This window comes from Aedes albopictus, chromosome 3 (assembly GCF_035046485.1).
Source record: "Aedes albopictus strain Foshan chromosome 3, AalbF5, whole genome shotgun sequence".
Taxonomy (NCBI): Eukaryota; Metazoa; Arthropoda; class Insecta; order Diptera; family Culicidae; genus Aedes; species Aedes albopictus.
The window spans coordinates 178,821,306-178,848,235 of record NC_085138.1 but is presented as its reverse complement, the minus strand read 5'-3'; the positions used below and the strand labels follow the sequence as shown (position 1 = coordinate 178,848,235).

Sequence of the window (26,930 nt, the reverse complement as noted above, 5' to 3'; positions counted from 1 at the left end):
CTGGGATTTTTTATCTGGAAGTGTAACTTTTCCCATAGTAAATCCTATGAAAACTTTGAACCGCTTGCGCTAAATTATAGTTTCACCGATTGCGCTGAAACTTTGCACAGTTCATATGGGACCTAAATGGGATCTAAAAAGTCGACTGGAGCGAAGATTTGATATTTGTCCCATACTAATGTGCACACCGTAGAACGATTGAATTTGCCCAAACAGAGCGTGAACTTCACTGACTTGATTGCGAAGTTCGAACATCTCCAAGAACTGTTTGTCGAGGATCAAGTGATCGCGGAACCTACTATCTTGATCGGCTCAGACAATATCGACTTGATGGCTCCGATGGAATCGCGAATTGGGAGAACTGGAGAACCAGTCGGTCTGCGCTGTAAGCTTGGATGGACAATTAGCGGACCTGTTACTTCAAGCGGTTCAGAAGGATACTGCGGCGTGCATCAATGCGATCTGTCGAAGGATCAATCGTTGAAGAATTACTTCACCATGGAAGAGGCTGGGATTGCTTGCCCGTATCGCGTAGAATCGGAGGAAGACCGCAGGGCGCGAGAAATATTGGAGGCTACTACGAAGCGTGTCGGAAATCGGTTCGAAACCGGTCTTTTGTGGCGTACCGACAAAATTCAGATGCCGGACAGCTACTCCATGGCGTACCGCCGAATGCAAAGTTTGGAGCAACGTTTCCGGAAGAATCCGGACCTGCAACTGAAGGTCGCCGAAGCGGTCGAAGGATTCATAGAAAAAGGGTATGCCCACAAAGCGTTACCTGGTGAACTTCGTAGCAGCAAACCGGGGCAAGAGTGGTACTTGCCCCTAAACGTAGTGGTCAATCCAAAGAAACCAGGGAAGATTCGGCTAACGTTGGATGCTGCTGCCAAGGCGGGCGGCACTTCTCTTAATGATATGCTGCTCAAGGGCCCAGACATGCTCGTATCCCTGCTCGACATCATCAACTGCTTCAGAGGTCGGCGAATCGGATTTGGAGGCGACGTGAAGGAAATGTTTTTACAGATCCGAATGCGTCAACCAGATACCCGTTTTCAAAAGTTTCTTTTCCGACAAGACACTTCCAGAGATCCTGACGTGTACGTTATGGACGTCGTCATTTTCGGAGCTAAGTGCTCACCGTGCAACGCTCACTTCACGAAGGACACTAATGCACGTGAGCATGCTGGTCAGTTTCCAGCCGCCGCAGATGCCATCCTCAAGCGTCATTATGTCGATGACTATTTTGATAGTGCGGACAGCGAAGACGAGGCGATTCAGCGAGCACGGGAAGTAAGGGAAGTTCATTCGCTCGGAGGGTTTGACATCCGTAATTGGGTGAGTAATTCACCTAAAGTACTCACGGCGCTGGGAGAGGAAAGTAGGTCCACTAAGGCACTTTGTTATGACAAATCGATGGAATCTGAGCGAGTGCTAGGATTGCTTTGGGAGCCCCAGGAAGACGCGTTCATCTTCACTATGGGGCTGAAAGAAAAGCTGATTCCATACCTTGTGGACGAAATTCGACCGACCAAACGCACCATTCTGCAGTGCGTCATGAGCTTCTACGATCCTGTAGGATTCCTCTCTCCCTTGCTGGTGCATGGCAAGATCATCATTCAGGAGACCTGGAGAAGCGGGACGGAGTGGGACGAACCGGTAACTGATGAAATCTTTGAAAGGTGGTTAAGCTGGACGAGAGTTCTTCCAAACATCGAGAAGGTGAAAGTTCAGCGTTGTTTCTTCGGGAACGAATCCATCAAGAACATATCTTCGCTTCAGCTACATATCTTCTGCGACGCCGGAGATGATGCCTACGGTTGCGTCGCATATCTACGGTATCAAGTAGCGGAAGATGTCCGCTGTTCTCTGGTGGGTTCCAAAGCTAAGGTTGCCCCTCTGAAGCTGACTTCAACGCCTCGACTAGAACTGCAAGCAGCGGTAATCGGGGCAAGGATGATGAATACGCTGCTGGTAACCTTGCCGGTTCCGATTCAGGAGCAATATCTGTGGGTCGACTCGACAACGGTTCTCTCGTGGATTCGATCAGACAACCGGAAGTACAAACCGTACGTAGCGCATCGAATTGCAGAAATACTACACACGACGGAGGTCAACACCTGGAGATACGTTCCATCCAAGCAGAATGTGGCAGACGATATGACGAAGTGGGGGCCGCGAACAACAGTGGAATCGGAAGGCAGATGGTTTAACGGGCCGTCTTTTCTTCATCAACCGATGGATTTGTGGCCGGAGCAACCTCAGATTAAGTCGACGGTGGCCGAGGAGCTCAGAGCATGTTATTTGTTCCATCATATTGCTATCACGCAGCCTATCATTGACGTGACCCGCATTTCAAAATGGAAGATTCTTCTGAGGACGGTGGCTGTGGTGTTCCGCTTTATTTCGAACTGCAGGCGTAGGCGTGGTGGTCTACCAATCGAAGCTTTGAAAACCGCTGAGGGTAGGAAATCGTCTGTGCCAGTTGTGTTGGTGGAAATACAGTAGGAAGAGTTGGCGAAAGCGGAACGTTTGCTGTGGCGGATGGCGCAGGCCGACGCATTCCCGGACGAAGTTAAGATTTTGAAGAGGAACAGGGAACTTCCATTTGAGCAGTGGGTGTGTATTGAAAGGTCGAGCAAGCTGTGCAAAACTTCGCCATTTTTGGACGATGATGACGTTATTCGAATGGAAGGCAGAACAGCTCCAGCGGTATTCGCAGCGGTTAGTACAAGATTCCCGGTCATACTGCCGAGAAATCACATCATCACAACGAAGCTATTGGAGGACTTCCACATCAGGTATGCCCATGGCTCAAAGGAAACGGTGGTGAACGAAGTGCGGCAAGGGTATTTCATTCCGAAGCTACGATCAGCAGTGAGCAAGGTGATCGGTAACTGCTTGAAGTGTCGACTACGCAAAGCCAAACCAATTGTGCCTAGGATGGCACCACTACCCATTCAGCGGATGCAACCATTTGTTCGACCTTTCAGTTACGTAGGGCTCGACTACTTTGGGCCAATCGACGTCACCGTGGGAAGGCGCAAAGAAAAACGGTACGTGGCACTTTTCACGTGTCTGGTCATACGAGCTGTGCACTCGGATAATGGGACGAATTTTCAGGGGGCCAGCCGAGAGTTACGAGAGGAATTGGAGAGGATCGACCGGGATTGCGCGAACACTTTTACTGGCACGAATACGAAGTGGACCTTCAACCCACCATCTGCTCCTCACATGGGCGGAGTATGGGAGCGGATGGTGCGGTCCATCAAGGAAGCGATGACGGCTTTGAGTGATGGACGAAGGATGACCGATGAAATCTTGATCACGACTTTGGCTGAAGCAGAATTTTTGGTCAACGCACGCCCGTTGACTTACTCGGGAACAGAAGATGCCGAATTGGACACGATTACCCCGAATCATTTCCTGATCGGGTCTTCTTCAGGACAACACCAACCTTTTCAACCGCCAGTATCTTTAGCAGAAGAACTGAGGAGTAGCTACAAGCGGTCCTTGGCATTGGCGAATGAATTCTGGACGAGATGGTGTAAAGAGTATCTGCCAACATTGAATCAGCGAAGTAAGTGGAACGTGGATGGCAGGTCGGTGAAGGTGGGCGACCTGGTCTTCGTCATGGATGACGGAAAAGGTTCTGCAGGGGTTCGTGGCGTAGTTGAGGAAGTGTTCACTGGTGTCGATGGACGTATACGACAAGCTGTAGTTAGAACGGATGGGGGAATATATAGACGACCAGTGGCAAAACTAGCGGTGCTGGAGATAGGCGATAAACCTGGGAATACTTGCGGTGGACAGTCTGACCAGGGTTTATGGGCTGGGGACTGTTCAAACCAACGGGATTGACCTGTACGGCGACGAATCCCTCGGTGTTTGACACGCTATTGTAGGTAGTATGTAGGTAAGCGAGGAGACTGACGTCTATCTATTGACAATGAGAGCAAGCAGATGATGTATAGCATTGAAAAACGTGCAGACCATGTGAGATGTGGATGTGCTTCATGATAGCGGAATTTATATTGAATTAGATTGGATTTTACATGATTTCGCGAAAACTGTCTACAATTTGGTGGTTCGCATAAATTTGGAAGTGAGTGGGAGCTGAGTACGCGATTTTGTGCAATATTAAATGAATTTGTTTTGTAGGCTAGGGATTGCGGCAAAGAATTATTTGATGGTGTAAATCTCACACTTGTTTTTCTCTTATAAAATCGTAAGTTTCTAGTAATTTTAAAGGTTCTAAATAAGCTAACATGTCACTATTATCTTTAGTGCGATCTTCGTTTAGAAACCGCTTTCGGGCCGTGCGTAGGATAAACGATTAAGGGGAAAATTAATGTAAGATTCACTAAATGCGTAACCTCAAACGAAATTAAAATACATCTATATTTGCAGCTTTGAGCGCATAAACCACAATCGCTTCAGAGAAGTTTTTCTACCCGATCACAGTCCGAACAATACCTTTTGGATAGCAAATACAGCATTCTAAATGTTAGGTATGCATTAATTATTAAAATAACATTACTTGTTGTTTCTAGGCGTTATTCAAACAAAATTATTGTATTCGTTTTTATTATTTTGCCTCTTATGTCCACCAAATGAAGAACATATTGAGGTATGATAGTATTTAGGAATAATAACTTGATATGTTATTCTGTTGCTATTCTTTTCTGCTCGAGAAGGGAGAACTGCTGAAGTACACCATCGGGCATGTTGAACGAAGTCGACGACGGTGCGGTTGAGTTGACAAGGTATGCAGAGAGGTTTTGCAGGAGAACAACGAAGCGTGGGCGGTCATGCTGCAGCATGGTATACGACAGAATGTGAAATGATTAAAATAGAAACTGGAGTGGGCCATCCTCTTCAGGAGTAAAACGCCGCATAGAAGAAGCAGGTTGTGAGAAAAAAGAACTACTGTGTTCAGTTCTACGAAATGAAATGTGCAGAGATACGTACGGTACGGTAATTGAAAGGTGGAAGTAACACTTCGATGAGCAAAGCGGAGGAAACGAGTACGCGAGTGCAGTATAGGACTTCAATATCTTATGAAGACAGTTCTTTAAATTTACCTATAGCGATACACATCCACTGCCATCAATTATTGATTTATTGTGATAAAGAATACAAATCTTAGTTTGTATCATGCTCCTTTAATGCACGTTCATTGGAATATACGATTAGTACCCTCGTTATTCTTGAGTACATTTTGCCTCATTCTCCCCTACACTTGAAGTCTCAAGCACCGCACCGGTGGATGGGCGCAAGCCTCCACAATAATAAAAGGCATCGAACCACGAACGGAAAAATTAGGTCAAATTTTGATCGTCTCCTCCTTTCCACCACCGAAAGACTTGTTGTTGGTGACTAGTTGAAGTCTCTGCCTGCAGTCTGCTGCACGGCTTGTTTGGTTTGGTTCGGTTGAAGTTTGTCGTTTCGGTTTCTCATTGCTCCTCCGTTCGTAAACTGGTTGCTCTGGGCAGGCACGCGGTGCGGCGAGTCGGCGTGAGCGGTGATCGAAAAGCGACCGCCGCCGGTTGCCGATGATTTAAATGCGCGGCCTTGAAAAAGAAAGGAAACTGAAACCAACAAACTTCGGTCACTGTGTCAATGCGCTCCGTTGTTGTGCTCCGCTGTGACGAGGGGCAAAACCGTTGTCGGAGTTGTGCTTTTTTGGATGTGAAGTGAATGAAAAGGCAACGACGACGACGCGTTGTTTGCGTGTGATACAAAGTTGCCAAACGCAGGTGTGAACGGTTCGTGATGGCGAAACTTTTGATGGGGACGTTGACCTTGACAGATAAAGGTTGCTTGATTTTTTGGTTGTTTTAAATGAAGCAATGCTTGTGGCAGTGATGGGAAGATCAAATGACATTGAATGTGAATGTGTCGATACTCGATAGGAATCTTGCATTTAATTTGTATTTCGGATAGAAAAGGTTTTGTGTGAGAACTGAAAGCTTAGGTGTTATGGTTGTCGAGAGGAATGATGTGGTTGGATTCACATCTACGTAGTCTCGTCAGCTTATTAAAGACATTTTTTTTTCTATTTATGATCTAAAGCTGATAAACAGTAAGACTGCTAGGAAGGGTGAACTCCCGGTTAAACTTTTCAAATACGGGTGAATGTGTACCGGAGATGAAGGACTGACTTCAATCAGGCCATCCCAGATACTTAAGATCATTTTCTTCAAAGTTACTTAATCCTGATTATAGCTTCTGTTGGTAACATTAGTTTTTCGCGTGCAAATTACTGTAACTACAATTCTCGGAAATCAAGGGCAGACATCACATGTCATCCAGATTTCTGCTTTACTCGTTGATTTACTCCATTTTTCATATATCGGCGCCAGAAAAGTCTGTGAAGATTCATTCGATCACACATGCTCTGTAAAGACGGTTTCGGACGATCTATCGAGATATCTAAGAATTATAAAGACTTTTATAAAAACAACAGATGTTTTGAGGATGACTGTAGTGACATCTGAGGGCAATACGCGAACTACATCTCGTTTTTTACATCATTTGAACTTAACGCATGTTAGACTTAGACTTCGATAGTTCAGATGTGGGAAATATCCCAAAAACTCAAAAAAAAAAAACATATTGGAAACTTAACTTCGCGCCGGTAGCAACTCCAACAACCATTTAGAAACTTAATATGCAAACTTCCATTGAAATACTTAGTGTGAGGCTTGATGGTACATCATACTTGGTATATTTTTTTGCCCGACCTGACACAGTCTTCCACCGGCCTTACTCCATCTAGAAGTCCAAAGAAATGTTGATCCCATATATTTTCAAAACTAGGGGATTATGCGAGTTGCGGTTCAAAATTTGGCTGTGTTCGATTTTTTTTGGAATTTTCACCTAGGTTCGAATGAGTGTTATCATTATTGTACCATTTAATTCCCCCCTCTTTTGCTTATCCTTTGACAGATACGCGTATTTCGACTGCCACTTGTGATCTTCCTCAGTGTCAATTATCCACTGAGAAAGATTGCAAGTGGTAGTCGAATCTGGAAAATGATGAGCGGAAGAAAGCGGAATTAAATGCTACAATAACTGATTACACTCATTCGAAGAGAGTATTCTGCTTAGTGGGTTCGAAAATTCGGTAAAGATCATTTCACCTAGGATTGAATGTGTTGACCGAAAACTTGAGATTTAAAGATTCCCTTGTCAATAGCTACCTTGTTAACTCAATAATTTGTTTCGGTATGCCCCGAAGATTCCGCCCAAAAATGTATGAGAAATTAAGCATGAAATTATGATGAATATTTCATAGAACACTTTTTAAATTAGGCATTCCGCTAGAATTTTAACTTTTTGTCATTTGTCGAAGGGGATACGCCGTTGCACAATGGTCCACTAACCAGATTTACGAGAAAAAATTGACTGATCTAGAGATATTTTTCTGAATTAGCTCAGAGTGGTTCAAGAAAAACCGGTTTGCTGGCTTTAACATTTGCAGTTTTATTTCCTCATCAAAGTCGCCCTAGAAACACTTGTAGAGCATTAAAAAACGCGTCGTTTCGTGCGCGGAAAGGTCGTTATCTTTTTTGGTTCAATAGTTACAGGCGGTTTTCTCTCAAAATCATAGTTTATTGAAAAGGTGTTACTATGGCAAACATAAAAAAACATCTTTTGCCAGCATTCAAAAGAAGAAATAGTATTATAAAACATATCAAAAAATAGAGGTGTGTTATTTTTGTAACTCAAAAAAAAATGTAAAAAAGTGCCTATTTTTTCTAGAAAATCATCAACATCTTTTGAACGGAATGACGTAGCAACATACTCAGCGCACGAAAATGTGCGTTTTTGGAAGTTGTAAAAGTGGTTGACGACTTTGATGAGAGAATTGAAACAAAAAAGATAAAGTTGTTTTGCCCAAATTTGGAACATTTTCCCATAGTTTTCATAGGGTGACGCTAGAACGAATCGTTTTATCGCTTTTTTGTTTCAATTTCCTTATCGAAGACGTTAAAGAACCACTTTTAGAGCTTCTGAAAACGCACATTTTTGTTCACTGAGAATGTTGCTACGTCATTCCGTTCAAAAGATATTGATCATTTTCTAGAAAAAACACACTTTTCTAATACTTTTTTCTTGGGTTACAAAAATAACTCCCCTCTAATTTTTTGAAATGTTTTATAACACTATTTTTTTTCTTTGGAATGCTGGCGAAAAAGATTTTTTATATTAACCCCAACCCGTAATAACGCCTTTTCAATAAACTATGATTTTGAGAGAGAAAAAACGCCAGTAACTATTGAACCAAAAGAGATAACGACCGTCTCCGCGCACGAAGCGACGCATTTTCAGAGTATTTGGTTTTCTTGAGCGACTTTGATAAGAAAATAAAGCTGCGAATGTTAAAGCCAGAAAACCGTTTTTTCTTGAACCGCCCTAAGTTAATTCAGAAAAATATCTCTAGATCGGTCAATTTTAAAGCGGACATAAAAATTGTCTTCATTGCTCAAAATTGATAGATCTACTACTTTTCCGAAGAATGTATGTAGCTTTTCTTGCAAATAAAAAAGCTTGGTTTCCAATTTCTTTGAAAATCCGGACCACCCTAATATTCAGACACATTGGAAAGAAGCACATATTATTAGGGACAACTTTGTTTAAGACCAAATTTGTCTAAAATATCATTTGAAGGCGCTGCTGAATACATCTTTCTTTATTAATGTCGCGCAATGGCGGAATCTCGCATCTAATGGTAAATCAACTGAAAGTTCTTGACTTACCACACAACTTTTCCAAAAACACCAACTCTTTAAATAATCAATACCCTGAGCTATATGGGATGATTGTTTTTGTCAGTGTTAGGTCTTCTTGTCTCTGATATGACAGATATTGATGGCCTCAAGCAATTTGAAGATCTTCTGGTATGCCTTTGGTTCATCAAATACTCGCATATATTTAAAAATGTTTTAACCTAAATCGATGACATTGTACAGATTATTGAGGTAACTTTTAGTTCAAAATATCCATCGGTACGAAGTAATAAATCTCTACGGCTAGTCTTTGGGACAACATAAATTGAATATGGGTGGTACTAGCCCGATGAGGGGTGCCATTACGTTAAGAAGTATTTCATGCTGTTGACCAGGGTGCAAAATTTTCATAGTCATTGACTGAAAACAGCACGAATTTGAATGATTCTGCATTGAATATTCAAAAGAAGCAAATTCATTTTCGCTCTGTCTTTTCACACAGTCAGTCAATTCGTAGTCATTGGATATGAAGCCGATCGAGAAACATCTTCATAATTACTCACGTTTATGGTTACGATTCCTTCCAAAAACACTCCACAACAATCAAATTGGAAAAGATCGATGTAAAGCATCGCTAAATGTAATCGAAACGTTAATATTTCATCAGCAATTAAACACTTTGTAAGATGTTTACAATTATTCATTGACTTTCATTCAGTTGACAAACGAGTATCTAGCAGCTGAATATGAATATGCAGGCAAGTGAATGAAAATTGCCGCACGGTGAACTTCAACTCGTCTGCTCGAAAATTTTGCGCCCTGCTGTTGAAAAAAAAAAAAAAATTGGCCCTCCGAGCCATTTATCACAAAACGAATTTTCATAGCAATCAAGTTCTCCCAAAGCAGTGAAGATGATGCACGAAATTCACAAATTCGTGAAAAACTTGGCTGATTGTTCTGAATCTAACATGATGTGTATTTTCGTGACGTTACAACGCGAGCAGAACCCTGTTTGAAACTGAACGGGCGTTGTAACGTCACGAAATGTAAAAGTCGATTATTTCAAATCCAATCCGAAATTTATATGTTTTATATCACTGAAGAACTAATCAATAATTTTTAGTGATGGGAGACATTTTCAGAATAACGAATTTTTTAAAGATGTTTGTAGCGCGGTAGTTGAGGTTTACAATCATTTTCATGCACGGTGTGTCTAAAACCGTTATTAACAAAATAAAATACCCATCTAAGCGGTACCCACCATTCGAAAGATACAGTATCCAGGTATCATCTCTGAAATTTTGGAAATGTTTCATCGAGGGAATTGATAGTTTGAGCGATTTGAAATTTTAGAGCGATTTTCAATGAAATTCTCTTTGAACTATTAATATTCAATCGTGGTTGTATCACGATCGTGGCCAACAATCTGTCCCTCATAAATTTGGAATTCAACATTCGAAACGTATGGTATTCGAGTATTCTTACTGAAAAATTGAGAACAGTTTATCTACGAATTTAAAAATTATTGTGAATTGGATGTATAATGCAAATCAATAGATTTTTACAGTATTTATGGCAAATAAACGGTTACCATTTACTACAAATAACCAAAATCAGTTCGAATGCCCGCTATTGTAGCATTCAATAGTTGGATGAAATATGATTTTGATGTCTTGGAGGTACAATGTCTCCCCCATGTTTCGGCAAAATCGCTGGGAACCCTCTCAGTAGCTTGCTCTCTGAACACACCAAGAGATTTCTCAGTGTATTCTCAGAATTGCTTAACGTAGAACCGCTAAATATCAAACTTTGCAAGCAACGTGGTATATGAATGGTCAAAGGACGTCTCACAATGCTTACCCGAAGCAAAAGCAGCATTTTTTGTAATGTGTAGAAGCAATTAAAGCATTGTTGGGCGATTTTTATTAGCCTCACGGCATGGTGAAACAGCATTGTCATCATTCTTGCAAGCGAAACTCCATATTTGTTGTGTAAATGTAAGTTATCGGTATGGATCAGGAATTAATATTGACTGCCACTCCCCAACCTGCTCTGCACATACTTAACTCTAGGAACGCATTGTACAAAGCCGCCAAAAAAGGTACAGTTGTGGTCCATGATGGCTGTTGTGACTCAACTTGTGAGACATCAGCAACGAACGTATGGCTTCACAGGAAAAGCATGTCATAATTTAAAGGGCGCTTTGATGATTCTTGAAGGAGGTCCTAAGCTACGCGATCTTTGAAATGTAAGCGTTTAATAAACTATGATGGTTTAATAATAATTATATTTCAGGCATTAAAACTCTACAAAGACATCTACAGAGCTTGTTTCATAGATAAATTGGATCTAGATTATACCACGTTTAAGGCTAGGTTTAGAACGATATGGGAGACCCTTAATTTGCCGAATTTCTCAATGTTTCATATTTTGAAGTTCAAGTTGCTGGTCTGAGATGAAACATACTGGAAAATCTCTGCGTGTGTTCGGAGAGCAAGCTACTGAGAGCGTTCCCAGCAATTTTTCAGAAACATGGTAGAGATATCGTACGCCCAGACATCTAAATCCTATTTCAACCAGCTGTTGAATGCCGTGATTGACTACAACAGCGGGCATTTGAATTGGTTTTGGTTATTTGTAGTAAATAGTAACTGTTTAGTTGCTACAAATACAGTCATACCTCGATATAACGTAACCTCGATATAACGTAACCTCGATATAACGTAACTCGATATAACGTAACTTTTACCTCGATATAACGTAACTTTTTTTTGGATCCAACTTTTCACTATTTAAATAAGTAGAGTGATTTACAAAATTTTCTATATGATATTACACCCCTCCTGGAACCAAGCCTGCTATCCAGTTATGGGTTATATGACAAATTTCAAAGTTTTATAAGAATTGTCGGTGTCACTGTTGATAAGAAATGTTATATAGCTTTTCCCGGAACAAACATTACATCTTCTACTCATTATTGACATCACATCCCTACTGGAACATAGCCTTTAAACTCCAAACGAGATGACAGTAGACAGCATTGGTAGTGAACTCGATTTCGTGCGATACTGGGTGTAAGAACGCCAGTAACGGTCCGCTTTGTCTTAGAGTAAATTTTGCAGAAAATCACTAGAGAAATTCTCTGATAAATCCCTGGAGGAACTTCTTGAGAAATCACTGGAGAAATTCGCGAAGAAATCCTCAGAAGAACTCTTGAAGGAATTTCTAAAGATATTCCTGAATAAATGGTGGAACTCCTGGAGGAATGCCTGGAAAAAAATCGTACTTTATCCTCGGAGGAATTTCTACCGCAATAAACATTAGGGTGGGTCAAGGGTTATATGGAAAAACGTGAATTCGATCGTATCTAGCCAGATCAAGGTTTTTTCGATTCCATTTGGGGTCCTTAACAACTGGTCAAAATTTGAGAGGGATCGGTTACGCCTACGTTTTGCGCATCGCGATTGAAATTTGTATGGAAATTCGTATGGGAAAACGTGCTTTTTTGTATTTTTCCTATTTCATCTACTAATTTAACTAAAGTCATAATACTAAACCCGTTAAAGTATAGTTCATGATATACCTTACAACTTTGCCGAAGACAGCAGGGTGCTAAAGTGCTCACAAAAAAAGTTATTATGCTCCAAAGTGAGGTATATCGAAATATATGCTGAAAATGACTTTTTCTGCCATCACTGCCCGCTGGGTCAATTATAAACTGCTATAGCACTTTGTGGATGCATTCTATCAATTTGGTGTCTTCAGCAAAGTTGTTTGGATTTACATGCTCTTTGAATTGCATTTGGACATTAGTTCGAAATTTCACCGCATAGGTGGCGCTGCGATACAAACTTTTTTATTTCGCATCCTAGAGCTTTGGCGTTTTCGGCAATGTTGTAGAACATGAAAAGTTATGAAAATTTGTCGAAGACACCAAAGCTCTAGCACTCAACCCAGCGAAGTTATAGCGAAAATAGTAAATCGTATCTCAAAGTTTACGTTTTTACACTTTTTTATATACTTCTTATAGTGCCATGAATCGTCGTAATCGCCGTAAACGTCGTACTGCCTGCCTACTGTGTTTTTTTGACATACAGCTCCATAGGGACATTTCTCGCAAAGTTATCTGTGCGGGAGCCCCCAAATCAAAGGGGCTACATCCTCAATAGCGTTGGTAGATCGCTTACGCTGAGAGTTTACTACTTGAACATACATACACTGAACTACAAATCAACCCAAATTTAAGTTGTTTTGACGCAATCCCGGTCTTCCGTGGAACAACTCAAATTTGCGTTAAACAGCGAAAGTGGTGAGTGAGTAGTTCTCGTTTGAGAGCGGCAAAAAAATTAACCCAGTGGTAAGTTATTTTCACCCAACGGAGGCCTCAAATGACGCAAATTTGGGTTAATTCAAGAAAACCCAAATTTGGCTTCTTCCACGGAAGAGCAGCGGATGCGTCGGTGCTTCTCTCTTTGTTTTCGACAACATTGCGGTGGGACGAGGGAGAAAACAACCCAACTTTGAGTTAAAACTTTAAGCAGTTTAGCCAAATTTGAGTTTTTAAAACTTATTCTTTGGGTTATAATATTTTTCCGTGTATACCTCGCACTATAATGATTAAAAGTAATATCATTCGTAATATATTAGTTATATTGGCAGATAAGGAAGGAGTATTCTCAAATATATATTTTAATATGTACAATTACCTACTTTCAAGGTAGCTGCAATGTAGTACATATGTCACACGTAGTACAAAAACGTAAACTTTGAGATAGGATTTACTATTTTCGCTATAACTTCGCTGGGTTGAGTGCTAGAGCTTTGGTGTTTTCGACAAATTTTCATAACTTTTCATGTTCTACATCATTGCCGAAAACGCCAAAGCTCTAGGATGCGAAATAAAAAAGTTTGTATCGCAGCGCCACCTATGCGGTGAAATTTCGAACTAATGTCCAAATGCAATTCAAAGAGCATGTAAATCCAAACAACTTTGCTGAAGACACCAAATTGATAGAATGCATCCACAAAGTGCTATAGCAGTTTATAATTGACCCAGCGGGCAGTGATGGCAGAAAAAGTCATTTTCAGCATATATTTCGATATACCTCACTTTGGAGCATAATAACTTTTTTTGTGAGCACTTTAGCACCCTGCTGTCTTCGGCAAAGTTGTAAGGTATATCATTAACTATACTTTAACGGGTTTAGTATTATGACTTTCGTTAAATTAGTAGATGAAATAGGAAAAATACAAAAAAGCACGTTTTCCCATACGAATTTCCATACAAATTTCAATCGCGATGCGCAAAACGTAGGCGTAACCGATCCCTCTCAAATTTTGGCCAGTTGTTAAGGACCCCAAATGGAGTCGAAAAAACCTTGATCTGACAAAAATGTTCCGATGACCCACCCTAATAAACATAGTTATTCCTGGTAACATTCAGGGGCAGTCCTGAATTACATAAGGAACTTCTGTATAAATCTCAGTAGGAAATTCTGGAGAAATTCGTGCACTGGTGGAATCCTAGTTGGATTTTCAAGAAGGGTCACAGTGAGAATCCATGGAAAAAAACTCAGGTTGAATTCCTGAAGTAACTTAAAAAAAAATCCGCGCTGCATTCCAGGAAGAATTCCTGGAAAAATCAAATAGAGTAAAGTGGGGCAAAAGTTCGAGTGGGGTAAGAGTTTCTTTTGAAGTTTTTGAACTTAATTCAAATTATATCTTTCGGGTGTCAAGGTTGTTCGAAGCCTTTTTGAAAAAGAGTCTTTCACTTCAAAAATTATGAAAATTGATCAATATTTCGAAAAGTTATGACAAAATGTTGGTTTTTGATCAAAAAGTTGTAATATGCGATGGTCCTTCCAACGCATGTAATGGAATTGTAATGAAATCTAATTCGATATTTTGTTTTGGGACGTAACTAGGTATATTTTGAAGATGCTTTAGCATATATAACTTTTTGCAAAAAAGATTTGGAAATCATATTTTACACATAGTGGGGCAAAAGTTCGAATTGTGGGGCAAGAGTTCGAGTCATGTAGCAACTTTAGGCAAAAACCTAAAAATCTGCAAAATGTACATATTATCTCTAAAAATGATAGAATAAGTAAGAAAATTCGATCAAAGTAAAAAAAAATGCTGTTTTATATGAATTTGGCGAAGTAAATTTAACCCTGATTTGGGTAAAATCCAGATCGAACTTTAAAGTGTATTCCAGTTCCAACATCAAATATTAATTGGTTTTAGGTATTCCAATTACCAAAGCGTCGAAATAGTGTGCTACGGTTAGTGAAATTCCACAAACACTAGATTCGAACTTTTGCCCCAGTGGTGGGGCAAGAGTTCGAATTAGACACACACATACAAAAAGTGTTGTAACCCAAAATTGAAAAGACATCTGGCGTAACTTTGTTCAGCAAAATTTTAGCTCATGGATGGTAGAATCACCACACGGTATTCATTTATTTATATCTGGTTCAATTTCATGAAAAAAATTGAATTTTCAACTAGGGTCGAACTTTTGCCCCACCTTACTCTAAGGAATATCCGGAGGAATCTTTGAAGAAATTTCTAATGGAATTCTATCTGTTATTCTTGGAGAAATCCTTGCATTTTTTTAAAGAATTACTTCTGTATCTCAGAAGGAAATTTCCAAGGAATTACTGGAGAAACTTATGAAGAAATCACAGAAGTTTTTCTAGCGGGATCTGAAGAGGAAATCTTTTGGAAACTCCGTCATTGTGCTGGATGAGTTGCAGCAAGAATACCTGGGTGAATCTTGGCGAATATCCCAAGTAACACACTTGTCTTAGAAGACAGCGGCGCAGGTTTTCATGGCGCAGAAGTCACTGTCTCCAGTTAGCCTAGTGGTTAAGGCTATGGATCGCCAATCCGGAGACGGCGGGTTCGATTCCCGTTCCGGTCGGGAAAATTTTCTCGACTCCCTGGGCATAGTGCATCATTGTACTTGCCACACAATGTACAAATTCATGAAATGGCAGGCAAAGAAAGCCCTTCAATTAATAACTGTGGAATAGCTCAAAGAACACTAAGTTGAAGTGAGGCAGGCCAAGTCCCATTGGGGACGTCGAGCCATAAAGAAGAAGAAGAAAAAGAAGAAAAAGAAGTCACTGCGTTTTACTTCTAGCAAGTAAGAATTCATTTGTTAGAAGTAAGTCACAGTGGCTCCTGCGCAACAAAACCTGCGCCGCCGTGGGTCTTCTGCGACAAATGTGTTACTTGGGACTCTTCGAACAGGAATAGTTGATATATTGGAACTTTTTGGAGGATCCTTGCAGGAGTGACTGGAGAAATCCTAAAAGAAATTTTAAGAGGAACGACAGAATTAAGCCTTGGAAAAATCTTGGACAGAATAAATCTTGAAAAGCAAATCTCTTTGGGGAATCCTACAGAAATCCCTTGAGAAACCACGTGGAGGAATCATATCAAGAACATCTGAAGCAATTAAGGCAGGCGTTCCTAAATATATCATAGCAGATATAAAATTCAGTAAGAATTTATGGAGGAATCATAGAAGATTGAAGGATCCTTGAATAAATATCCTTAGAGAACTTCAGGATGAATCACATGATGTATTTCATGAGGTACTCAACCAGGAACTCCTGGGTGAATTCCCGAATTATTTCTAGAGGAATCCCGAGAGGAATTCCTGGAGGCATCATCGGATTATAATTTTGCCTGCGTCACATACATGTCTTACTTATAATCACACCAATAGATAACGCTTGACGTTTGATCAGGTCTAGATGCAAAAAAGAAGAAGAATCTTGATATATGTGACATTGGCTTAAATTGTTAAATATAAAGAGATATGCTAAGTATTCGAATTATGTATGATCTTACAAACTTTTAAAAAAATATATAAAATTCAATGATGAAAAAAAATATATAAGAAAGGCAGAAAATCACTGTTGGGTGATTAACATAATGGTTATTTTCTTTTCAAAATATGTATTTAAAACGAAATTCGTGAAAAAAAAATTTTGCTTCGATATAACGTAACTTCGATATAACGTAACGAAAATAAAATTGCAGTTACGTTATATCGAGGTATGACTGTACTGTGAAAACCTATGGATTTAGATTATAAATTCAATTCACGATCACTTTTGATTCCGTAGATAAAATGTTCTCAAATTTCAGTAAGAATACTCGAATACCATACGTTACGAATGTTGAATTCCAAATTTATGAAGGACAGGTCGATGGCCACGATCGTGATACAACCACGGTTGAATATAAATCAGGCCAAACATTTCAATAGGTCCTATCTGCATTTGAAAGGCTCTCTTTGTTTACTTTCTCTTTCAATTATTGCAATGTAATGGTACACTTTTTAACTATTTTTGCAGTACAAATCGAAAGACGATTTTTTTGATCATCGTTCAATGCAAGGAGACAATCATAATACAAATAAACAGCAGATATATTAACGCAAGAGAGGGAAATCAAAAAGAGCCTCTCTTCTGCAGATAGGACCTTTAGACATGTTTGGCCTGAAATAGTTCAAAGAGAATTTCATTGAAAATCGTCCTAAAATTTCAAATCGCTCATACTATCAATTCCCTCCATGAAACATTTCCAAAATTTCAGAGATGATACCTGGATGCTATATCTTTCGAATGGTGGGTACCGCTTAGATGGGTATTTTATTTTGTTAATAACGGTTTTAGACACACCGTGGAGTTATAGTGGAAAATCTTACTATGAATGCGTCGAAACGTTGTAATGTCACGGTAGAATGTGTCTTATACTCTTTTTATTCGTAAATTTTTACTTTTAACTAGTTCTACACACATTTTGCACAGTTGTTCTGGATGCTAATATAATACGTATTAGGATATTAGATTTAATGTTAACAGAGTTACTGTAAATTAATTTTTGTATACATTATCCTCACTAATGTAGTAGTTTATAAGGTTTGTCCTTACGCTGCTGTTATATGTAATAAATAAATAAAAAATAATATAAATTAAAAAGCTATGTTAGAAAAAAATCGACCTTGTTCGTCTATGTTTTTTTTTTACAATTTTTTGCATATTTTCATGTATTTTTTTTTAAATTTTTTCTTTACATTTTTCTTTATCCTGATTTTTTTTTTCAATGGCGGAATAACTTCCATATTTTTCAGGTTTCAAAGCGAAAGAGATAGAAAGAGCTTTGAATATGATTATAGTTTGTTTAGTTGCATTTGTATTTCATTCAAGCATCTCAAACAAAAAAAAATGATACTTGTCTCGCATTATTCTCTAGCTTGAACACAGCACTAAGACAGTCACTATTTTTAACAAACAATTTAAGTTAAGGCTGTTAAGGAAAGTGAAAAATGTAGATTATTTCAGTCTGATCATCATTTCTTAATTTCAATCTTCATTTTATTGACGGGTCGGATGCATACATAAAGTCATAAAATACGGCTTGACTTCTCTCATTGACTGGGCCATTGCTCGATATTTACAGTGTTCAGGGCCGGATCTAAGGGGGGGCCGGGGGGCCCGGGCCCCCACATTTTAGGGGCCCCCACAAAAAACGTTTTTCGTTGCTAACATTAGCTTTATTTTTCATATTACTCAAGTACTGTTTTGAAAATAAAGAAAAACATTTTTGGTCATCTCTCCGAGGGGCCTCCACATCCCCTCGGGCCCCGGGCCCCCACAATCCTTAATCCGGGCCTGACAGTGTTGCTTAATTTTCGCAGCACCATCACAGCGTTTTTGTGTGCTTTGACTTAAGCAACAACTGATCACCTGTCGCACGCCGTAGAACCGTCGAGGAGGCGTCGATCTCGAACGAACGCCCAAAAACAAGATTGCATTTCTGACCGCGATAACGCAAGCAGTTCCAAAAAAGCCAAGGCCAATAGCCACCCGTCGTCGGTACCCCGGTTAAACACTGTGTCTGAGTCTGGTGAGTAGCAGTGATCGGTTCAAAGCCACTGAACGCGCGAACGAAATCAACCGCATCGAAAACAGATTAACGCCTGCGTGCGAAGAAGCCGGCTGCAAACACAGTTTGTCACGTCGCACGTCGTTGTTGTTGTTCGCTGAATCGCTGTTGCTGTTGCGTTCATGTTGTTGTTTTGTAGCAGTTATTGCTACATCCTTTGCTTGTCGGCCGGCGATGCACCGCGGCGTGACATAACCGTACCGCGTGCATGCGGTATTGGTATTTGGATTGGTTCTGATTCATAACAAAACGGTTAGCGTGATGGGAACAGTGTGTTTTAAAAGCTGAAATCAGCTTTTGAATTAGCAGTTTTGCAAGGATGTCGTCGTTTTTATTTAGATGTTGATCTGCCATCGCAGACTCTCAGTGGCGATTAATAATTGCATGGTTGCGGGTTTCCCATAGCCGAAAAAGCATTTGCAATCCTTGAAAAATTGTATTGTGTTGATCATTCGTTCGGGGTTCGGATCAGTTTAACACAATTTCGAGGTGGCCAGTGATTCATACAGCAAGATCACAGACCATTATCTCGACATTTCGTTGAAGGTCGCGGCTTCGCATCATCTTGCAGATGCATTTGCTTCTTTTGATTGCTCCTGACCTGCCTTTAGATGTTGAGGTAGCCCACACTTTGTTTGGTTAAGCAAATAAAACGACACATGTTGGATTCTTTGAATATGTATATGTGTCAATGTGTCTTATTCATTTTTAAAGAACACGGTGTCTGTGGGGATAAACATTGTCTAAAAAAATCAGTAGCGTTAAGACGAAACACTAGAGAATACAAATATGGCTGCCACAATGGCCAAAAAAGGGTTTCTTGATGTTTCACCTCAGTCTCCCGTTAGCCTAGTGGTTAAGGCTATGGATCTCCAATCCGGAGACGGCGGGTTCGACTCCCTTCCCGGTCTGGAAAAGTTTCTCGATTCCTTAGGCATAGTGTATCATTGTACTTACCACACAATGTACAAATTCATGCAATGGCACTTCACAATTAATAACTGTGCAATTGCTCTAAGAATACTAAGTTGAAGAGAGGCAGTCCAAGTTCCAATGCGAACGTCGAGCCATAAAGAAGAAGAAGAAACCCGACATGATTGACGGCTGGTCGTCAACGAACCAGATCTGGACTGTACGGCAAATTCTTCAAAAAATTCTATGTCCCAAAGCATTACCCGTTCATCAACTTTAAGGCGGAATACATGAAAAATTATAAACGAGAACGACTTTCTGCGGAAGCTGACTAGACTGATCAAGGCAGCAATGGCCATTGGCCGGTGTATAATTCATTCAGATCGCTCCATGAACTGTGACAAGGTGATGAGCTTTCATGGCTTATTTTCACCATGACTGTTGAAAGTGTAACGTGTAACAGCCGAGGTACGATTTTCACGAAATCCGGTCGATTTGTATACTTTGCGGACGACTTTTCGATTTTTTTAAATTATTTTTCTGCAGTTCAAATCAGTAAAGTTTTGATTGTATAGAATGGAAAAATGTTCCATTTGGTGGTTGACGGGATATTTCATATCGCTCCTAGCCTTCGTGGGACTTTTCTAAAGGTGAAAAATGGTAAAATAGCACATTCTACCAATTTGGACAAAAAGCACATTTCACCAATTTGGATGAAAATTTGAATAAAACTTTGTTTTACCTAACACTAAAACTACTACTGACTAGCTATATTTCAGATTTTTTTTATGAAAAGGTCTAGCTACAGTATCGGACAATAAAAATGCTCCAAATCTGTTTTCCCATACATAGTCAACTTTAGGTTGTCATATTTCATTCATTTCTTAACCGATTGATATAATTTTTCTGTGACAAACTACAAAGTACGTTCGTGTTGGTGAGAGATGGTACTGGAGAAGCAATCAACATGAGCTCTGAGGCTAAAGAATTAACAAGAGATTTATAAGCTGCAAGTGCTACTAAAGCCGAAGAAGAATATATGGGATGACAAAGAGTAAATATTATGGGCAGGTTTGTTCTCTTCGTCATGGGGGTTTCTTTGTTGGTCAATTTGCTTGAAATTTGGGCATAAAAAGCATAAAAAAGAACAAAACTGCCGAAAATACGTAAGTCATCTGTTAAGAAAGATGTTTAACACCAATAGCATCATTTCTAAGATCAATAATATCGAAAGCTCTAGTGATATGGTTTCTATTTTCAATGAAACGATCCCACTTCGATATCGCTGCACCGATCCAACGTTTCCGGAAGCATTTAAACAAATTCTTACCCGACACAATAATCATAATCTTACTCAATAAGCTAAGCGTCGCACTTGAAGCCGGGCGCACAACCTGATCCCAAGAGTAGGTAAAAGCCCATTATCATGCCACGGTCACGTTCTCTTTTGTTCCTTTGCGAAAGCAAATCGGATTAGGTTGTGGTACCAATTGAGATTGTCGCGGCATGAGCCCAACACCAAACCAATCGATCGCCACTTACTTCACCTTAGGCAGCGCGTGGCGGCGCGGCGGCTTGCTATTTCAAGCTATTCGATTCGGTTTGTTTTCTGGTGTATCGCGCCAGGAAATCAAATCAATCAATGACTGGGGATGAAAGTGAAGTTTTTTTGCTGGAAGTCGAGTAGGAAATGGTTCACAGGAATTAGGAACACAGGGCCATGGATCCCATAGTTATCTTACGTTCCCGAACTCACCCAATTCGAAAACAAAGACATTACGAGACCCAAACGAAAACGAATAGCGCTTCAATTGAAAAAAAAAACATAGGATGAAAATGAGAGTATATATTCTTAGTAGGAAACCGACATCCTATTTATGTTGTTTTAGTTTATTGAACTTTTTACCAATCGCTAATTCTTGATTGTTTTTCTCATATCTTTGGTGTCCTACTGTTTGTTTGGAACTCTGTTGTTGTTGCTTCTCTCTTGACACACGATTATTTTATTTTATCCAACGTTTCAGTCCAGTGGGGTCCAGTGGAGCCTGCTTCCCAGCTCAGTGAGCACTTTCACAGTTATTAATTAAGAGCTTTCTTTACCAAAAAAACAAATGCTATCTTCAAGGAAATCAAGGAAATTTCCATGACGACTAGTTCCACGGATGACCGGGAATCGAACCCGTGATCATCAGCATCTTATGGTCGACTTTATGATCATTATGTCACACGTGACATAATGTTTAGAAAGTTAAACAGAATGATGAAGAGCGAGTTTATAGTATAGAGAAAGATTGTTACCAATGATATATATGTATTTTTCAAGCAAATTGAACTCATATTACAAATAAAGATACTATTATACGTTATGCACCCTTTCGCAAGATTTATGGATAGGGAAAATCACCATCAGGAAATGATTGAAATGATTTGGTCGTCCAGCCGTCGAACAACGGCCATCAACTGCGGCTAAATTTCATAGAGATGCCAATTTTCTCCATTCTGTCTGTACTGCTTCGGGTACATTTTCAGCTGATGTAAGTAAGTAAGTAAGTAAACTCTCCTGCCAATGCGATGATTCGCAATGCAGCTGGTCTAAGTACCGGTGGCTAATTCGACAATTATTGTTTTTTTGTGGTGGCTCGAAGCTGCACGGTGGGTAGATTCCATTATACTAGCGATGCGACGTAATGCCTAATGAGTGAATGCAGACGGAATGCCCGTGAGCACGCAGTATATGTTTAGAGGTAATCGAGGCAATAAATGGGCTTTTACAGTAGGGTATTAACTGAAGCAACAGGATGCATCAAATATAGTTCACATAGGGATCAAATTTGGTCGGCGTGGTTGAATTTTATAGCTTTCAGTGTTATTATCATCAATAAACACCATATAATATAATTATTGACACAAAAAGACCGGGTCTTGGTAGTAAGATCTTGTTTAATAAACAACTCGGGCAACACCACTTGTATCCTATATGCAGTTAGTAATATACATTTCAGTGACAATCATTGATAGTTCAAATTACGGACCACATAACACGTGTAATACTTCTATTGAGCATGAGCATAGATGAACGCACAATTCGTTGTTGCTACTCCGCATAACACGTTTAATACTTCTATTAACCTAAAAACTATCAAAGCGAAATAGCTCTGCCTCTGAAATGGAGCATGAGCAGACTACACCTGGCTTTACTACCTCCATCAGCTATGACTTAACTACTGCAAAATGCATCATAAAAGCAGTTCAAGTTCCTTGTTGCTTAATTGCACTTTCTGAGTCACAAGTCCGAGAAGTGCCAAAAACTTAGGTGTTACTCAACGTATAATATGCGAAACAGACACTGCTGGTGAAAAAGACATATGCCGGTCGGATCTGTAACCCACTTTACGCCCCCCATTTTCCAGAATATGTTTCAACTTGTACAGTTATGTTTTGTTTGGTGACTAGTTTATATTCAGCCCTAACCTAATGGTCCCATTACACATGTGGACCTATCCTTGTTATGTATAACAAATATGTGGGAAAGCATGCCCAACATAACTCGTGCGTTCTATTTGGGACTTCCCCAGATAATCTTCCCGGCATTTCTCTCAAAGTTTCTACAGCACTTATTCTTGGGATTTCTACTATTTAGAGCTACTCCAAGGGTTTCTTAAGAAGTTTTTCATAAATTTTCTGCAGGAGTCATTTTCGGGATTTCTTCTGGAATTCTCCTGTTAATTGTTCAAGAAATATCCGTGCGCCTTCTTCTAGAGTTTCTCCTTGGATTTCAGCTATTAGCTCCTAATTCATATTCAGCTCCTAAGGATTACAGCTGGGATATTTCCTAAAATGATACTTCCTGAAGGATATTTCTTAAATGTGTTTTTGTTGAAGTTTTACCTGATACATATTTCTCTCGGAGCTTTTCTCGGGAAGAAAGATTCCTTCCAGTATTGGACCTGGGATATCTCTTGAAGTAGTTTTTTAATAAATCCGGCACTTTTTCCTAAGAAGGTTTTCGGGGTGCCTTTAAGATTTCTGCATTAGCTATTGCTAACAGTTTTTATGAACCTTGAAGATGAACCTGCCTTGGGCTGAAAATCTCCCTAATAAAGCTATTAATAATAGTTTTCATGGTGTTCTTCCTGTGATTTCTTTACATTTCTCGTAGTTTTCAGTATTTATTGTAGTGATCCTCCTGATTTTTGTTACAGATTTTCTCGGAATTATTCCCAGAACTCTTCCCGGAATTCTTATCGAAAATAGTCCCGAGATTCTGGGTGCTCCTTTTGGGATTCTTTCAATAGTTCTTGCTGGAAATGAATTAACGGCTGGTCGGGCCCGTATGAACTTGATCATCAATATTAACTTCTTTTTTCGATCAGCCTAGCGCTACCCACACTACACAGCTGGGTAGCGGTTGGTTCAACTGGCTAAGAATAGCACTACGGACCGCCTGTTCCAGTGGTAAGAGTCCACCAACAGGTGACCCCTAATTCATGGTGTGATGCGGCTTCATGCTTACCGTGCCTAGCAATGAATGGCTAGGGGGGCCTAATAAAAACCTAACCGCAAACGGAGCCTGTGGAGTACCAGGGCGCCCTCCACAGTATGTTGCCCTTACTACGCTAACCGGAGCAATGGTGCAGTGGACCTTGTGTTTCTCCGAGACAATCGGCTGCCCTTCTTTAGTCTCACTTGAGGCTAAATAAGGGCGGGATTATGAAGATGTTGTTAATTAGTTTAAATTTTCACCTATATGGCTTCGCATTATGCGATTTACACAGTGTATTCTGTGTATCCTCGCCTTTGGCGTTTTCCAACCGATACCGATCTGGTTTTGTTGCTGCTGTTCTTTGTTGTGCTGTTGTTGCGAAGAGTTTAATCTTGCCTAGTTTGGGTAGTGGCTACGGTTAGGATAGTTCAGATCAATCTTCAGCATAAAAGAACAGCAACAATCAATCTTTGCAGACTTGCAAAATGGTACAGCCCAAGTGGCCTTGGTCCAAGAACCTTACTTCCGTAAGGGGAATTTCTATATAGGAAACCTTGTGAACCCGGTGTTTGCTACTTTCAGTAAACATGAAATGGCAAACTCACGTGTCATGCCTCGAGCCTGTGTGCTTGTCAACAACGCAATAGTTGCTACACTCATCTCTGAACTAACCACCAGAGATGTATGTGCTATCACAATAGATGTATCTGTTGGAAACCTCAATAGGAAATACGTCTATTGTTCGGTTTATTTACCGCATGATGAACCATCCCCTACGGATGCTTTCAAACAAGTCATCGCATACTGTACTTCAAAAGACCTTCCGCTAATTGTTGGCAGTGATGCTAATGCTCACCATATCATCTGGGGTAGCTCAGACATTAACTTGAGAGGCTCCAGTTTGATGGAGTACTTAACTGCCCCCATTCGCACAACAGTCCCATGTGAATAGGAAACCCAGCAAACATGGGACTGTTATGCGAATAGGGGCAGTTAAGTTGTATAGATCTTGCATTACTTAACATAGGCAACCGCCCACCTTCATGGTATCTGCTAGAGAGGAAGTGTTAGACATAACGCTATGCTCTAGTAGAATTAGTCACGAGCTGACCAATTGGCATGTGTCAGATGAAGAATCCTTAGCTGACCATCGCTACATCTTTTTTGAACATTTAAATGTTACTTCGCAAACATTGCGTTTTAGAAATCCCCGGTCAACAAACTGGGATCTTTTTACTGATTTGGTAGCGGCCAAATTTCATGGATACTCACCATCTATTGACACTCCAAGTGTTTTAGATGATGCCGTTGATACTACAACGACCTTTATCATGGAAACTTTTGAAGAAGCATGTCCTCTACGGCCTGTGAAGATCACAAGAGGAACCCCTTGGTGGAACTCTGATCTGGCGAAACTCAGGAAACAATGTAGAAAGAGTTGGAACAGACGACGTTCGGCTGGTTTGGAGGCTTTCAGGTCGGCTCGCAAGGCCTACAGGAAAGCTCTCCGGTCTGCTGAACGATCCGGCTGGAAAAACCTTTGTACTAATGTTTCCACTTTGATTGAAGTCAGTCGGTTAAATAAAATCCTTGCGAAATCTATGGATATCCGAATGACCGAAATTCGTTTGCCAAATGGCCATCTGACTTCCTCTGATGAGGAGGTTCTGGAATACTTATTCAGCGCACACTTCCCTGAATGTATGGATACATCTTCGGATGAACCTGATGTCTTTTCTTGTAGTTACGATTCCCTGGCTTCGGCTCGGAGTATTGTAACTATAGAATCGATTGAGTGGGCACTTAATAGCTTTGCTCCTTTCAAATCTCCTAGGGCAGATGGGATTTATCCTATTTTACTTCAGAAGGGATTTGATCATTTCAAACATGTTTCGAAAAAACTACTTGGTTGCAGTTTTGCTACAGGGTAGGGTATTGGTTCCCTTATTAAGCATGTGGCTCCCATTTTCATCCCACGAAAAACAAAGGATTGAAGCGTTGTTTGTTTTGTTTCTTATTTTTGTATTTTTTGTTAGAAGTGAGCACCCATGGAAACAAAAAGAACGGAGTCAATCGGTGCCGTAATCGCTTGTTTTCGGATAGGATGAAAATGGGAGCATGAGATTACTGATGGCACACATACCCTATATCCCCAAATCCTGGCGGGATATTACTGTGAAGTTTATTCCAAAAGTGGGTCGTGCGTCGTATGAAGAAGCATAGAGTTTCAGACCTATCAGTTTGACCCCTTTCCTTCTGAAATGCTTAGAACGCATTGTAGATCATCACATCCGTGATGTTCATCTGGCCAACGTGCCTTCTCATGTGAACCAACATGCCTACCAATCTGGTAAGTCCACTGTGACTCTTTTACACAAGGTTGTTTACGATATCGAAAAAGCATTCGCTCAAAATCAACCTTGTTTGGGTGTTTTCTTAGATATCGAGGGTGCCTTTGACAATGTGCCTTTCGATGCCATATTGGAAGCCGCACGGAGTCATGGTATATCTCCAATGATTTCCAATTGGATTCATCATATGCTCAAAAAACGGATATCTCTTCTCGACATTGCGTCTAGCAGGGATTAGGAAATTGAGTGTTTGTGGATGCCCCCAAGGGGGAGTCTTGACACCGCTTTTGTGGAATCTCGTAGCAGATACGCTATTGAGGCAACTCAATAATAGCGGTTTTCCTACTTATGGTTTTGCCGACGACTACCTAGCATTGTTAGTTGGTATGTGTATCACCACCCTTTTCAACCTGATGCAAAGCGCCCTTCAGGTAGTTGAGGGTTGGTGTCGCCAATATGGCCTTTCGGTTAATCCGAGTAAAACAT

General features: G+C 40.2%; 3 protein-coding genes across 3 annotated transcripts in view; 2 read left to right on the top strand and 1 right to left on the bottom strand.

Annotated features, from left to right (window-relative positions):
* LOC115253484 (uncharacterized) overlaps window positions 1-26,930 on the bottom strand; it is a 146,949-nt gene that overhangs the window by 77,288 nt on the left and 42,731 nt on the right. The gene's annotated exons all lie outside the window — the stretch shown is intronic.
* On the top strand, window positions 329-26,930 carry LOC134289527 (uncharacterized). The gene is made up of 2 exons (XM_062855446.1): window positions 329-4,225; window positions 4,285-26,930. Exon 1 carries the CDS (start codon window positions 331-333, stop codon window positions 2,503-2,505), a length of 2,175 nt encoding a protein of 724 aa, XP_062711430.1. The 5' UTR covers window positions 329-330; the 3' UTR covers window positions 2,506-4,225; window positions 4,285-26,930.
* On the top strand, window positions 2,542-3,858 carry LOC134290464 (uncharacterized). The gene has a single exon (XM_062857612.1). The coding sequence runs from the start codon at window positions 2,542-2,544 to the stop codon at window positions 3,856-3,858; it is 1,317 nt and encodes a 438-aa protein (XP_062713596.1).